The sequence below is a fragment of the Myodes glareolus genome, chromosome 6 (assembly GCF_982192425.1).
Source record: "Myodes glareolus chromosome 6, mMyoGla1.1, whole genome shotgun sequence".
Classification (NCBI taxonomy): Eukaryota; Metazoa; Chordata; class Mammalia; order Rodentia; family Cricetidae; genus Myodes; species Myodes glareolus.
In genome coordinates, this window is record NC_142031.1 from 28,219,089 (window position 1) to 28,231,917 (window position 12,829).

General features: G+C 47.5%; 1 protein-coding gene and 1 long non-coding RNA gene across 2 annotated transcripts; one reads left to right on the forward strand and one right to left on the reverse strand.

The window, feature by feature from the left end:
• Positions 1-270: 270 nt before the first annotated feature.
• LOC148121700 (uncharacterized) lies at positions 271-3,544 on the forward strand. Its single transcript, XR_015738090.1, has 2 exons — positions 271-1,406; positions 3,227-3,544. It is a non-coding gene; the product is annotated as an uncharacterized LOC148121700 (long non-coding RNA).
• Positions 3,545-5,512: 1,968 nt separating this feature from the next.
• On the reverse strand, positions 5,513-6,972 carry LOC146894140 (N-acetyltransferase 8F1-like). The gene is made up of 2 exons (XM_085690575.2): positions 6,833-6,972; positions 5,513-6,364 (listed from the first exon to the last, which is right to left on the reverse strand). The coding sequence occupies exon 2, from the start codon at positions 6,297-6,299 to the stop codon at positions 5,631-5,633; it is 669 nt and encodes a 222-aa protein (XP_085546701.1). The 5' UTR covers positions 6,300-6,364; positions 6,833-6,972; the 3' UTR covers positions 5,513-5,630.
• Between the last annotated feature and the right edge of the window lie 5,857 nt (positions 6,973-12,829).

The window sequence follows — 12,829 nt, forward strand, 5'->3', positions numbered from 1 at the left end:
TCTCTGCCCTGCCCACGTTGTCTTAAGTAGACCCTTTGAGCATTTTTGCTTAACAAATTGGCAGAAACCCAGGTGATAAAAGCGTGAGGTGTAGATGCATTTTGTGTCACTCTTCCTGTAAACTAGAGATGGAATGTGTGCTTTTATAGTCAGTACCAGAAGCTTCTGTAACCTGGTAGAGCAGTTGACACCTGCTCCCACACACACCCAGGGCATAGAAAAACCCATGGTTTGAAATCCTCATAGGAATGTTTCCCTCACCCCCACACATGTGAGTGAATGCATGTCTGTGTGTGAGGTGCATATGTTCATGTATTGAGTGCCACAGTGTTCTTGTGAAGCTCTAGAGGACGACCCCCATGGTCCTTGCTGTCTTCCAAAGGTCCCTGTGTTTCTCCACTGTGTACACCAGCCTATCTGGCCTTCAAGCTTCTTGGATTTTTGTGTCCCCAACTCCTATCTTGCTGTAGGAGCACTGGGGTTTCAGACAACTGCTATTGTGCCTGGCTTTACACACAGGGAGATAGAGATTTGAACCACAATCCTCGCACTTGTGTGGTGAGTGCTTTACCCACTGAGCCATCTCCCCAGTCCAAGAGTGCTTTTCAAATGAAAGTTACTGAGGTGTTGGCATTCTGTGTGTGACATATGATAAAGGTGTCTGAACCCTGCTGAGGAAGTTTCCGTATTACTACTGCTGTTACTAAGAACCAGGTGGTAATATTATCAAAGGGAAGGTTAAGAAGCCTGTGGCAAGAATTAAACCACAGTTGGCTGGAAAGTTTATAAAATGCAGTCAGCACGGCAGCAGAGTCACCATTAATAGAGTCACGGGAAACAATTGAAGTCATCACATTCCTGCATAGGACACAGCTCTAGGGCCAGAAGAGGCAGGTGCAGTGGAGAAGCAGAGGAATAGGGCAAACGTTGAGCTGCCTGAGAGAAAAGACAGTAGGAATACAAATGCTGACTGGAAGGTCACCTGGAGGTAGAGGCACGGGTGGTTATGTGCAAAGCCCAGAAGTCAGGGCTTGGTCCAGAGGAGCAAAGTGCAGCTGTGCACAGGGACAGCCATGGGAGGGGCTGGAAGGGAGTGTTGAAGGGCAAGGTGTGCTATGAGAAGCAGGGACCCCTACTGAGCAGGCAGGGACTGGGCCACACAGAAGACAATGCCTCGTTTTTTGTTTGTTTGTTTTTTGTTTTCTTTCCTTTTTATTTTTTTATCCTAGATTTCAGAGGCTTTGAAGAAATTTGGTATCTCAGAAAGGGACACTTCAGTTCTGATGGTTTACGTTGAAGAGGGAGATAACCAAATACACCACCAATACCTCATATCTCAAGTGTAAGGCCAGCAGGTGCCTTTGGAAAGCCTTCCAGAAATAGCAAAGCTCTCAGAAGTCAGAAAGGTTTGTAGTGCACATTTTTACGAGCTCAGTAGATGAATTACACTGATGCTGGTTTCTCATTACTGTTATGAATTTTGAACTATTAACTCTTTATTAGCATACAATAATGGTGTTCCTTCCATTTTCACAAATTCTATTGCATTTACTCATGGCTGCCTCCTCTCACTCCCATTACCTCTTGAACTTGTAAGAAACTGTGTGGACTGGAGAGAAGACTCAGCAGTTAAGATCACTTGTGGTTATTCCAGAGGGCCTTGGTCTGATTCCCAGCATGCTCATAACCTTCTGTAGCTCCAGTTCCAGGGGATCTGATGCCATCTTCTGGCTCTCATGAAAACTGCACACATGTAGTACTCATCCCAACATGCAAAACACCCTTACAAGTAAAATGAGGTTGAGAAATACTACAATAACTTTACAGATATTGGAAAGTATTTGTGGATGAAAAGAACCGGGACATACAAGTTTGTGTAATGATTTCAGAATGGAGTCACTGAGAACTAAAAGAACAGGGATTTCTCTCAATATTCCATGACTATATGAAGTTAATCCCTAATGTGGGCTCTTTAATACAAATGTGATTTGCATGTTGCTACATCCACAGCTGTCACGCCAGTGTAGCAGAAATGCTGACTGGGCAGGCAAGTGTTGCCGGAGGATTGGGATCTGTGCTTCTCGGAGCTGTGTTTCAGGCAGTCCCTTGGCAATCAGTTGTGGTGTAATGCCACCTGAGTCGCCATTTGTACTGACTCGACCTGGCTGTCCTTGGCGCCATATGTCTGTCTTTTCCCTTGTCTGTGTGTTCTTTGTGATCCTTGCATATTGCTAACAGATCAGACTATTCCAGGCAGTCGTGGATACAAAAAAGACTGCTGAGGACATTTTTGAGCTCTGCCCCACTATTCATTAAAGCCTTTAAGGAAATAGCCAGTTCTGGAAATTGGGAAGTCATCGTTAAAATAATTCCTTAATGTGGATCAAAAGGAGTTGCTCTTATCAGGAGAAACCTTAGAAGCCTTCTGTAGGAAAACAGCTGCAGCAACACTAGATGTTTGCCTGAGAAATACGTGCAGTTTAACAGGAGGTCTATGCAGCCTTCCTTATGGCCAGAATAAACCTAGGCTAATTACAACATCTGACCCTGAGAGTCGGGGAGGGAAGAGAGTTGAGATTAATGGTATGAGACCAGTTTCAGACAAGTTTGAGATCATGTCTTTAAAATTTCCTAGCAGAAAGTTTTCCCAGGAAGATAGTGGCCTTCTCCTATCACACCCCAACATATTCTGAACACAAGGTCACTTAGCCCAGCCAGCCGCCTGGTACAGACTGGGCGGAAGTCTTTGTGCCCAAGTCAAAGCATTTTCAAAGATTCTTTTTGTAAACTGTTTTATGCTTTTTTTTATGATCTGATGATGTATGCCTTTGCCAAGTGCTTTGTTTGTAAAAATATAAAAGCCTCGCACTGAAAAAGTAAAATTGCAGCAGCATTTTCTCAATCACATTGAGTATGACTGTCTGTCATTCCTTGCCGTTTCTGAATTCTCCTGAGCCTTTTGCCCTGATTCCCCCACGGTCTGAGTGGCTCACCTGAGCTGGTCCATATCAGCATGTTTAGGAGATTTGCTTTTTATATTAATAATTACAATTTTTAAAATGGATATTTGGTATGATTGACTAATTTCCAACTACTTTGAACACTTTAAACATATTTGTGATATCAAATCATCAATACCATAGTAAAGTGATAATGCCACATATAAACGTGTGTAATAACAGTGACTGGACATGCAGGCACTCATGGATTGTCATTCACTTTACAGGCATACAAACTGTCACCACAAGAAGAGAGCATTGGGACATTATTGGATGCCATCATTTGTAGGATGTCAACAAAGGATGTTTTATAAGATGCCCAAAATACCAACACATGATCTCAGAGTTAATCACTAGCTGTTCTTTCCTGGTCATGAATTAACATATTCATCACTGAAAGAGGGAAAAAGAAATCACATTAGCCTGCTTTTTCACTTCTTAGAGATGATTCCTGTCGTGGTATTTGTCATTGTCATCTAGTCTTCTATTTGTATTTCAACGTATTTTATTTTTATACAATTGAAAGAAAAACTGTAAGCCCCTAATTACGGATACAGTGTTCATGGTTCCTGCTCAGTGAGTCATCCTTCAGTTTGCATCTCCCCTTGTACTGCTGGTGTGTCCACGTGGCTCTTCTCAGCTTCTGGATCCTTAGTACTTTATGTGTAAGTATTTCTTTACCTCTAAACCTGGTGTGGTGACTCCATCCTCCATCCCAGGTACTCAGGAGGCTGAGTCAGGAGAAAGCCACAAGTTTGAGGTCAGCCGGAGATAAGCCACAAGTTCCAGAACATCGCAGAGGAACGCTCTCACAGTTCAGGTCTACGGTTGTTCTCTAGGTACACCATACCCAGAATCCCCTTCTCAGTGCACCTGACTATGCTGGGGGCAGAGGATGAGGCAGAGCCAGTGAATCTTCCCCAGGATTCTTCCAAAGGAAGGAAGTTTTTATTCTCTTCCAGTTACTATGGAGAGATGCTGCACGGTATCAGCATCCTGTCAAAGGTGGTCACTAGGTACTACATTGGTTGTGCACTGGAACTTTAGCTCAGGGGAGTGCAGTCACCTCTTGTGGATACTGGCGGTCTTTGGGAGATATAGAAGATCTCTCAAAAGCCCAAGGAGGTTGTCCAGGGTGAGGATGGACAGAATTCTCACTGTGGTGACCATCAAGGCCAGAGTCAAGGAAAGCCACGTAGCAAGAAACAGTGAGGCATATAACCCCAGTAATTAAGTCACCTGTGTTTGAAGTGATGTTGCAAAGGGTCTTTGTGTAGTTGAAATTGGTCTTTGACAAGGTTAATCAGAGGTCAGGACAGGCTTCCTCCTTGGGAGTTAAGTTGGATCAGAAGTAATGGCAGAGCCGGGTGGTGGTGGCACATGTCTTTAAATCCAAGCACTCAGGAGTCAGAGGTAGGCAAATCTTTGTGAGTTCAAGGATAGCCTGGTATACAATAGCTAGTTCCAGGACAGGCCCCAAAGCTACAGAGAAAGCATGTCTTGAAAGAAAAAAACAAACAAACGAAGAAAGTAATGCCAAGATGAAAATGGAGCCCAAATATTGCCCAGTGAGACAATTTACTGGCTCATGGGTTGGTTCCTGAAGCTCTGTGATCAGCAGTCACTATCCTGTGTTGGGAGACATGGCAAGATACCCCACCATCTCTAACACCCCAGTGTTACAGATGAACTAGCTGGAAGAGAGACAGCCTTGCATGTATAAGCTCAGAGTCACAGCCCAGCGCAGCCTGTATCAGGGTTGTAAGGTGGCACAAGCAGGCACCTGAGTCTCTGGAATCCCTGGGCCTTTGAACTCAGACTGGGTCCAACCTAGATTCCAGGAGTGTGCGCTGTAGGGTGCTCCATCCCCATATCTGCTTGGGAGTGCAGAGCTGTATGCTTGGCCTCCCTCAAGTGCTGTTGCCCTGTGAGACTGCCCACAGCAGCTCTACAAGCCTGGTTACCATGAGGTGTCAGTTACATTCAGGTCTTCCCCATAGAATCAGTCCTCAGCTGTCCTAGCCGACTTCCTACCATGCCATGACAGCGTATCTGTTGGGACTTCTCTCAGTTCCACGCCCAGCTTCTGCTCTGGGACCCTACAAATCTTGTCAGCACAGACTACATTTGTCCCCGAGTCTGGCGTTTCCTCAGCTGACACCTGCAGTGCTTGGGAAACCTTTGTTTCTGCCTCCCCCTAGCATGCCTGCTCTGCAAAGCCCCTGAGCCTTGCCCAGCTGATCTGCTGGGACAGGACAGCACACAGATATCTGGCACTTTCAGCCAACTTAGATGCTCCCACATGTGTGCTGAGGCTAGGTGAGCTGCCCCCTCCAGCCCTATGGAAACTTCTGGTCTACAAACTCGAAAGTGAAATACAAGCATTAGTATTTTACATTGTCCATAAATGCATCATTAATATGGGGTAGGAATATGAAACACAAGCACCCCAGAAACTAAGAGTGTAGCAGAACCTCAAAATCCCCAATACAGCAATCACATGCATTAGAATCTGGTGTGCACCAGCAAGGAGCTTTTATTGTTCATTACACTGACATGACAGGGCTCACTGGTTCCTGGAACATGGAGCGGGGCCTGTTTTCTGCACAGATGCTAAGGTCCCAGTCCCACTTACGAGGCAGAAGGGAGGGAATATTTGAATTGAATTGTTGGATTATCCACTAACCTCCAGAACATACCGAAGAAGTACTGTCCTGTCCTCGTGAACCCCATGTTCAGGTAGAGGGCCATAGCGCCTTGCTGCAGGACGGTGGTCCCAAGGATGACATCACTGTAGCCCTGGTCCCTTGCAAACTGGAGGACAGTTCTGACCAGTGCTTTTGCTATCCCCTGTCTTCGATGCTGTGACGACACAGACAGGTGAAAGAGCTCCATCTGCTTCCTCCCTAATGGGGGATCCTTGACTGGCAGACAACCCACGATGCCCACCACCTCTCCCCCAGACTCAGTCACCCAGAAAGAGCCATGTGCATTCAGGTAGGATTTGGTGATATCAGCCATGTCTGTGTGCAAACACTTGACCACATACTCCTTCCACGGCTGTCGTGCAAGGAGCTTCACGAGAAGGAGCACAAAGAAGATGCTCATAGCAGCTAGCAGCCAGGAGCCAGACACCAGGACCATGGCAAGCGGCAACCCAAGTAATAGCAGGAGGGTCCGGGGCAGCATCAACAGGTGGTGGAAGGTGGTGGGGATGTACTCTTCAGAGCCCCTTATGAACAAATCCAGGACACTTTTATAGTCACTGTCCTGGTACTGGCGGATGTGATAAGGAGCCATGGTAGATTTCTGGGTCTCAAATCTCAACTTCTAGGAGAGACAGGTATACCTGCCTGGCACTTTCCCTGAGGAATGAAGAGGAAAGAAACCATGTAAGACCCTGACCTTCTGCCTCCCAACCTCCTAAGACCCATTTAGCCTCTCTTCAAGGGTGTATCTTCCTGCTGTCACCAGACAGGAAGCAGACACTGACACTGGGAGGATGTCTGTCCAGTAACACCTGACTACACCCTTCTTCACGCTACTAGAAGCCTTCTGCAGCTCTGGGTACATAAACAAGCCCAGTGCTGCAGATGGACTCCATGCACCCATTAGGTCACTGTCTGTGGACTGTGCATTACAGGCATTCTGTGTTTCCAGGTGTTTTCCTGCAGATCTCCTTCCCAAGGATTATAAAACTTTAGATTACAGAGCTGACAGAAATAAACAAACAAAGCCACCCACTGCCACAAACACTTATCCTTGAGCCCTTGGGCAGGTTCTAGGACTCCAGTCTTATGCTGAGACCATCCACCCAGTGCTGCCAGCCTTACCTGCTACTGCACAACCAAGAGTGTCTGGAAGGGCATCAGCCTCTGGTCGCATGCAGTACAGAAGCCTGGGTCTTTCTAACAACTAGTGAGCTGACCTGAGTTGGCACCTCACTGTTTGGTTCCTGGATATTTGATAATCATAAAGCCCAGGGTCACAGAGTTCTCTGGTGATATCTGGGAGGCCACCTCCATTTACCTTGTAAACTCTGGGTTAATAATTTGTAGATCACAGTGAAATGTGGATGCTGAACAGTTTTTACCCCCATGGGAGACCTGTCACCTGTACTGTTCCCTCCAGACTGCAGTTATCTCTGTCATCTTTCAAGGCCAGCCTAGTCCTGCACATAACTGCTCAGAGCAGCCTGGAGTTGGGACCCACACACCCTGGGTTCCCATGTCCTGTCACAGCAACAGGTCCGGTAGCTGGACTTTTCTCTGTCCATGCTGTGCCTGGTCCTGATAAAATAAATCCTAGGGGGTCCCCACACTGCCCTTCTGCACCTGCCTCCTCACCACCAGCCTCAGTCAGCACTAGTGTGTAGAAGGCCGCAGCCACATTCTCCATTATCAAGATGGCGCTGACATCCGGCTTCACCGCCAGGTGAACGCACATGTGCTCGGTAATTTCCCACTGAGTCCCCACCTACTCCCGAGGCATCACCTGGGACTGGGAACAATGGACCTATCCAAGAGTGACACGTCAGAAGCGAGGTCTGTTTCCTTTATAAGGGTTGGGTTCCATCTTATCTGGGTCTCCGCCATGTTGGCTGATGCCCGCTCTCCCAAGGTGCATTAAAGCTTTACTGCAGAAGTATCCTATGTGTACCGCGTGGTTCTTGCTGGCGAGACGATAGCGCGGGACATCTGGTGCCGATACCCGGGAAGAAGAAGAAAAAGAAGAACTTTGCACCGCCGGAGACCCCTTGGACACAAGGAGGATTCAGAACTGCAGGAATGCGTGCTCAGAGAGGTACGTTCTAAAGTACAGAGAGCATATCAGAAACTGAGCAGCAGTGGGAGGTTGTGCGCGCACCCAGATAAGTTAAAAAATGACCCTCCGGTAAAGAATGGGGGAGACAGAAAAGAAAATAAGTTAAAAAGGACCTCCCAGTGATTTTAAAAAAGTAAAAATGGGGGAGAAGGCTGATTTACAAGGTCAAAAGCTTTATGTTATGTTATATGTGTTGTCTTTTGTGTACTGGACAGGAGAGGGATATTTGAATTTGGGAGCTGCTAAAAAAGGTAGTTTAGATTTAAGGCATGGGCTTGAGAGTGTGATGTTTTGGGAGAGAGGTTCTGTTTTCGCCTCCACGGAGGATGGGAGCCTAAGTATGTGCTTGAGATCCACGTGGTTTGAATCACCGAGACCTCCTGAAATGTTGTAGTGTTTACCCCTAAAAATGCAACGGCCCAATTTCAGCAGGAAGCAGCCAAAGAGACTAAACGACGCCCAAATTCCCTAAAAGATTAAATGAGGTCCTTGCAGAGCAGCAAGCCTGCTTCTCTGAGTTCAGCTTTGCTCCATGCACCGGTTTGGGCTCGGAATGGGTGCAGCTGGGGCTGGAGGGCGGCTGGAACGGAGCTTTGCTCTGTGGCTATGGTGGGGAGCACGTTGCGCCGGCTCAATTGGTGTGGCTCGGTTGGTGCCTGGCCTGGAGGATGTCACAACAATGCCGGGAGTGAGAGCGGTGCCACAGGCAGCCGGGCCAGAAGGCTTACAATGTACCAAAAACTGTGCTGGTCTCTGAGGGTAAAATGGCTCTGATTCCATTTGGCTATGCTAAACGATGCTAACTTCAGACAGGGCTGGTCGTATTTATCATAATAAAAGCGCAATTAAGGTTTAAATGCAGTAAACAGGCAGTACCGTATTACATCTACATAGTGCGACTTAAGTTTTTAAGAACTGCTTAGCATTTTAAGAACTCAAGTCCTCCTGAAAGATTGCTGTGTACGCTTGGCTTGTCTGGTGTTTCAGGATCCGCAGGGAGGTGGATGCGAAGGGCCCTTGGATTTTGGGGTGATTGGGTCGTTGGCTGGATCTGTGAGAGTTTACAGCCGCTTTTGCTGTGGCACAGGTGTTGAGAGTTGGCTAGTAGGGAAGCGGCCCTGTTCGCCGCCTCTCCCATTGGCCCCTTGAGCCGCAGGCTCTGGCGCGGACCTTGAGTTATTGCCGGCCTGTGCAGCCTTGGTCTGGGTGTCGGCTCCCGCCACACTCCGCCACCAACACAGCCTCAGACCTCAGAGAACGAGGCTAGCCCCGCGGGGAAGGCAGGGGCGCCTGGGGGTGGAGCCGCCACTTCTTGGCCCGGGACACAGGGATCCGCGCAGCGAGCAGGCCCAGGGCCGCACACAGCCCTTGGATGGCGGGCGGGCTCTGGAACCCAAGGCCACCGTACCGGCAAGGAATACAGGAGCCAATAAATCTTAAACCTTATATCAACAAACAGGGCCTGGGTTTTTCCTAGGCGCCACTGGGGCAACACGGCCCATACCGTAAAAAACAGAGATCCCCATATGGGTTCCCTAATGGCCACGTCATCTTAGGACTCCAGGCTGGAAACAGGAAAACGGTTTTCTCATATTTTTAAAACAATAATCTCATCTATGCCAGATTTAAAATGGTTTAATTCTAAGGCCTACTATAATGACACAGACAAACAAGATTGCTCTTTAGAACAGAGACCTATAGGTCTCTAAGTTCAAGACCAGCCTACTTCCAGTACTGACTGTGCTAAATTTTTACACTGAGTTTTTTAATACTCTTAAATGTTATTTTGGGAGAAGAGTTTGTTTATGTTTTTTTCTAGAAATGCTACTATTCATGCTGTGGATTCATCTGTCCAGAGGCCTGAGGACAAAGCCTCTGCTATGGAGCTGTCTGGCCTGATTGCTGCGGAGCTGGCAGATTCCTGAGGGATGGTCCAGCTCCTGCCCTTGGTCTGTCAGTTATTGCTATGTTGTTGTTGTACATTGCAATGTTGTTGTTGCCATGCCATTGCTATGCTGCTGGATTTCCCCTTGTTTTGTCAGTTATTGCTTGCTATCAGTTTCCCTTATCCTGTCAGTTATTTCTGCTAAACACTATGGGTATCTTCAAGATAGGTTACAAAATGCCATGGTTATTTAAATTAAAAATTGGATAAATATCTATTTAAACAAAAAGGGGGGGAATAATATAAAGGAACTGCCCCCGATGCCAAGAATGGCCATCGCCATGGCTCTGTTCACCATAAATTTTTTAAATCTGGATGATAATGGCCAAAATGCTGCAACACGACATTGTTCGGATCCGCAGCGGCCCAAAGATTTGGTTAAGTGGAAAGATGTGCTTTCTAATGAATGGAAAGGCCCGGATCCCATCTTATTGAGATCCAGGGGAGCTGTTTGTGTCTTCCCACAGGATCAAGAAAGCCCATTCTGGCTGCCAGAGCGATTGACCCGAACAGTGAAGAGTGATCCACAACACACGGATTCGCCTGAGGACCTAGCTGCTGTTCCTCCTGCCATTTTGCGGATGGATGACAGAGCACCGATGGAGGACACTCTCAGCCTTCCTGAAGCTGTTACCAGTCAACCATAGGATGGCGGTGTCTCCCCGATTTTTTACAACCAATAAGACTCTGGGCCCCCTCCCTACCGTCCTAGAGATGATTTATAAGCTTGGCCGTAGGACTCCAGTCCTGGGCCGTGTCTCTCATTCCCCTACTTCAAAGAATGGGTGGGGGTGGAAATGTTTTGGAACAGTCCTATACTATGGATTAGTGTTTCTCCTCTGGATGGTCTGCTGACTCAAATCCCAAAATCGTAGGGACAAAGTGGTTATTGCACAAGCGCTGGCTGCCCTGGAACAGGGGGCCTCTACTGATGTGTGGTTATTTATGTTAAAGCAGTAAGGTTTAAGCCAACCAGCTCCTGCACCCCTAGGACTGTGGTCCATTGCACAGGGTGGAGTGCTTGGCTTAGCTAGCCCTGAAGGTTGTCGAGCTGAAGAGCATCGCACAGAGAATGGTCCTCTCTGAGAGATAAGTCGCTCTGCTTAAGGGTTTCCTGCCATATATTCCCTTTCCCAGAAAATTGGCAAAGGGCAGGCCGGATAGGTTCCAGGTGTCATGAGCCTAGGGACAGATTCCGTGTAAGCCCATTTTTATGTTTTCATTTTGGGAAGTGCGACCTCTATCTTTACCTTCCTAGGGAGTTGCCTTTCTGCAAAGAAGTAAAATTAGGGGGAGATGTAGAAGGCCGCAGCCACATTCTCCATTATCAAGATGGCGCTGACATCCGGCTTCACCGCCAGGTGAACGCACATGTGCTCGGTAATTTCCCACTGAGTCCCCACCTACTCCCGAGGCATCACCTGGGACTGGGAACAATGGACCTATCCAAGAGTGACACGTCAGAAGCGAGGTCTGTTTCCTTTATAAGGGTTGGGTTCCATCTTATCTGGGTCTCCGCCATGTTGGCTGATGCCCGCTCTCCCAAGGGGCATTAAAGCTTTACTGCAGAAGTATCCTATGTGTACCGCGTGGTTCTTGCTGGCGAGACGATAGCGCGGGACACTAGTGTCCTTTTCAGCCCTGGCTATGGTGCCATCCAGATGGCAGGCACTAGACAGGGCACAGCTGCCTGAGTTCAGGGCCTGCTCAGAGCTTAAACATCATGCTTCCCACATGGGTGAGCTGAGGTGTTGCTTCTCTACAACAAGAGAGAGCGACATCTATCTCTACAGAGTCCCTGTGGAAGGTGTTCTCTGCCTCTGCCTCCAACTGTGGACTGAAGGCCAGTGGGAGCTGTACTGACCCCATTGTCTCCAGGACCAGTAGGATCATTGCAAGGTGGAGCGAAGGCTATGGCAGGATCTTACTTTGAGGAAGTTTTCATGCCTGCAGAGAGTGGGACACTCTCAGAGCTGTGACAAGGTCCAGTGCAAAGATGCTGAGATGTCAGCACAGTGAGGCTTCTCACAAGGATGAGCAGAGCAGAGCCAACACCTAAATAAAGTGAGCACACCTTTCAACTACTAGAGACCCCATGTGGGGACTCTGCTCTGTGCTGTTCCAGCAGTCACTGGGAGCATCCCTGGACCCCACAGCTTTCAGTGGTTTGCATCAGGGAGAGCAACCCTTCAGGCAACAGTTTAAGAACTCCAGTTTAGCAGAAGGAGCAGGCTGCTTGTCGTCCCTGCCGGCATTTCTTACACCTGAAATAATCACACAGAAACTGTATTCATTTAAACACTGCCTGGCGCATTAGATCTAACTTCTTATTGGCCAACTCTTACATCTTAATTTAACCCATTTCTATTAATCTGTGTATTGCCACATGACTGTGGCTTACCGGCAAGATTCTAACCGGCATCCGTCTCAGGCAGGCGAACCATGGCGTCTGCCACTCTGCCCTTCTTCCCAGCATTCAGTCTTGTCTACTCCACCTACCGAAGTTCTGTCCTATCAACTAGGCCAAGGCAGTTTCGTTATTCATCACCCAATGAAAGCAACACACAAACAGAAGGAATTCTTAAACCACTCCAGCACTCAGGAGGCAGACACAGGCAGACCTCTGTGAATTTGAGGCCATCCTGGTCTACAGAGCAAGTTCCAGGAGAGCCAGAAATTCAGAAAAACCAGATAGCTAGAGAAACTCATCTCAAAGAAAGAGACAAAAACAAAACCAACAAACAAGAAAAAACTCTGAAGCAGGAAACTGGCTTGCAGTCTTACATACAATGATATGTGTATGTGTCTGGTCCCTAGTTTGGGGGATGGAACCCGGACTTTGTGCTAGTATGCAAACACTCTACATCCACATTTTGCTTTTAATTTTTAAATTCATTATGACATAAGAAGTCTGGCAGCCAAGACCTAGCTTGGTGGTACAGGCCTCTGAGTTTAAGACTAATCAGTTAAACAATAAGACCATGTCTTTAAAAACAAAAAAGACTGATAGTTTTACCTAAATTGGGATTACAAATTGCTCCTGTAAAAATACAGAGAGGAG

Bases quoted from the DNA above. Each gene is read 5' to 3' on its own strand.
- LOC146894140 (XM_085690575.2), bottom strand. From the start codon at position 6,299: ATGGCTCCTTATCACATCCGCCAGTACCAGGACAGTGACTATAAAAGT.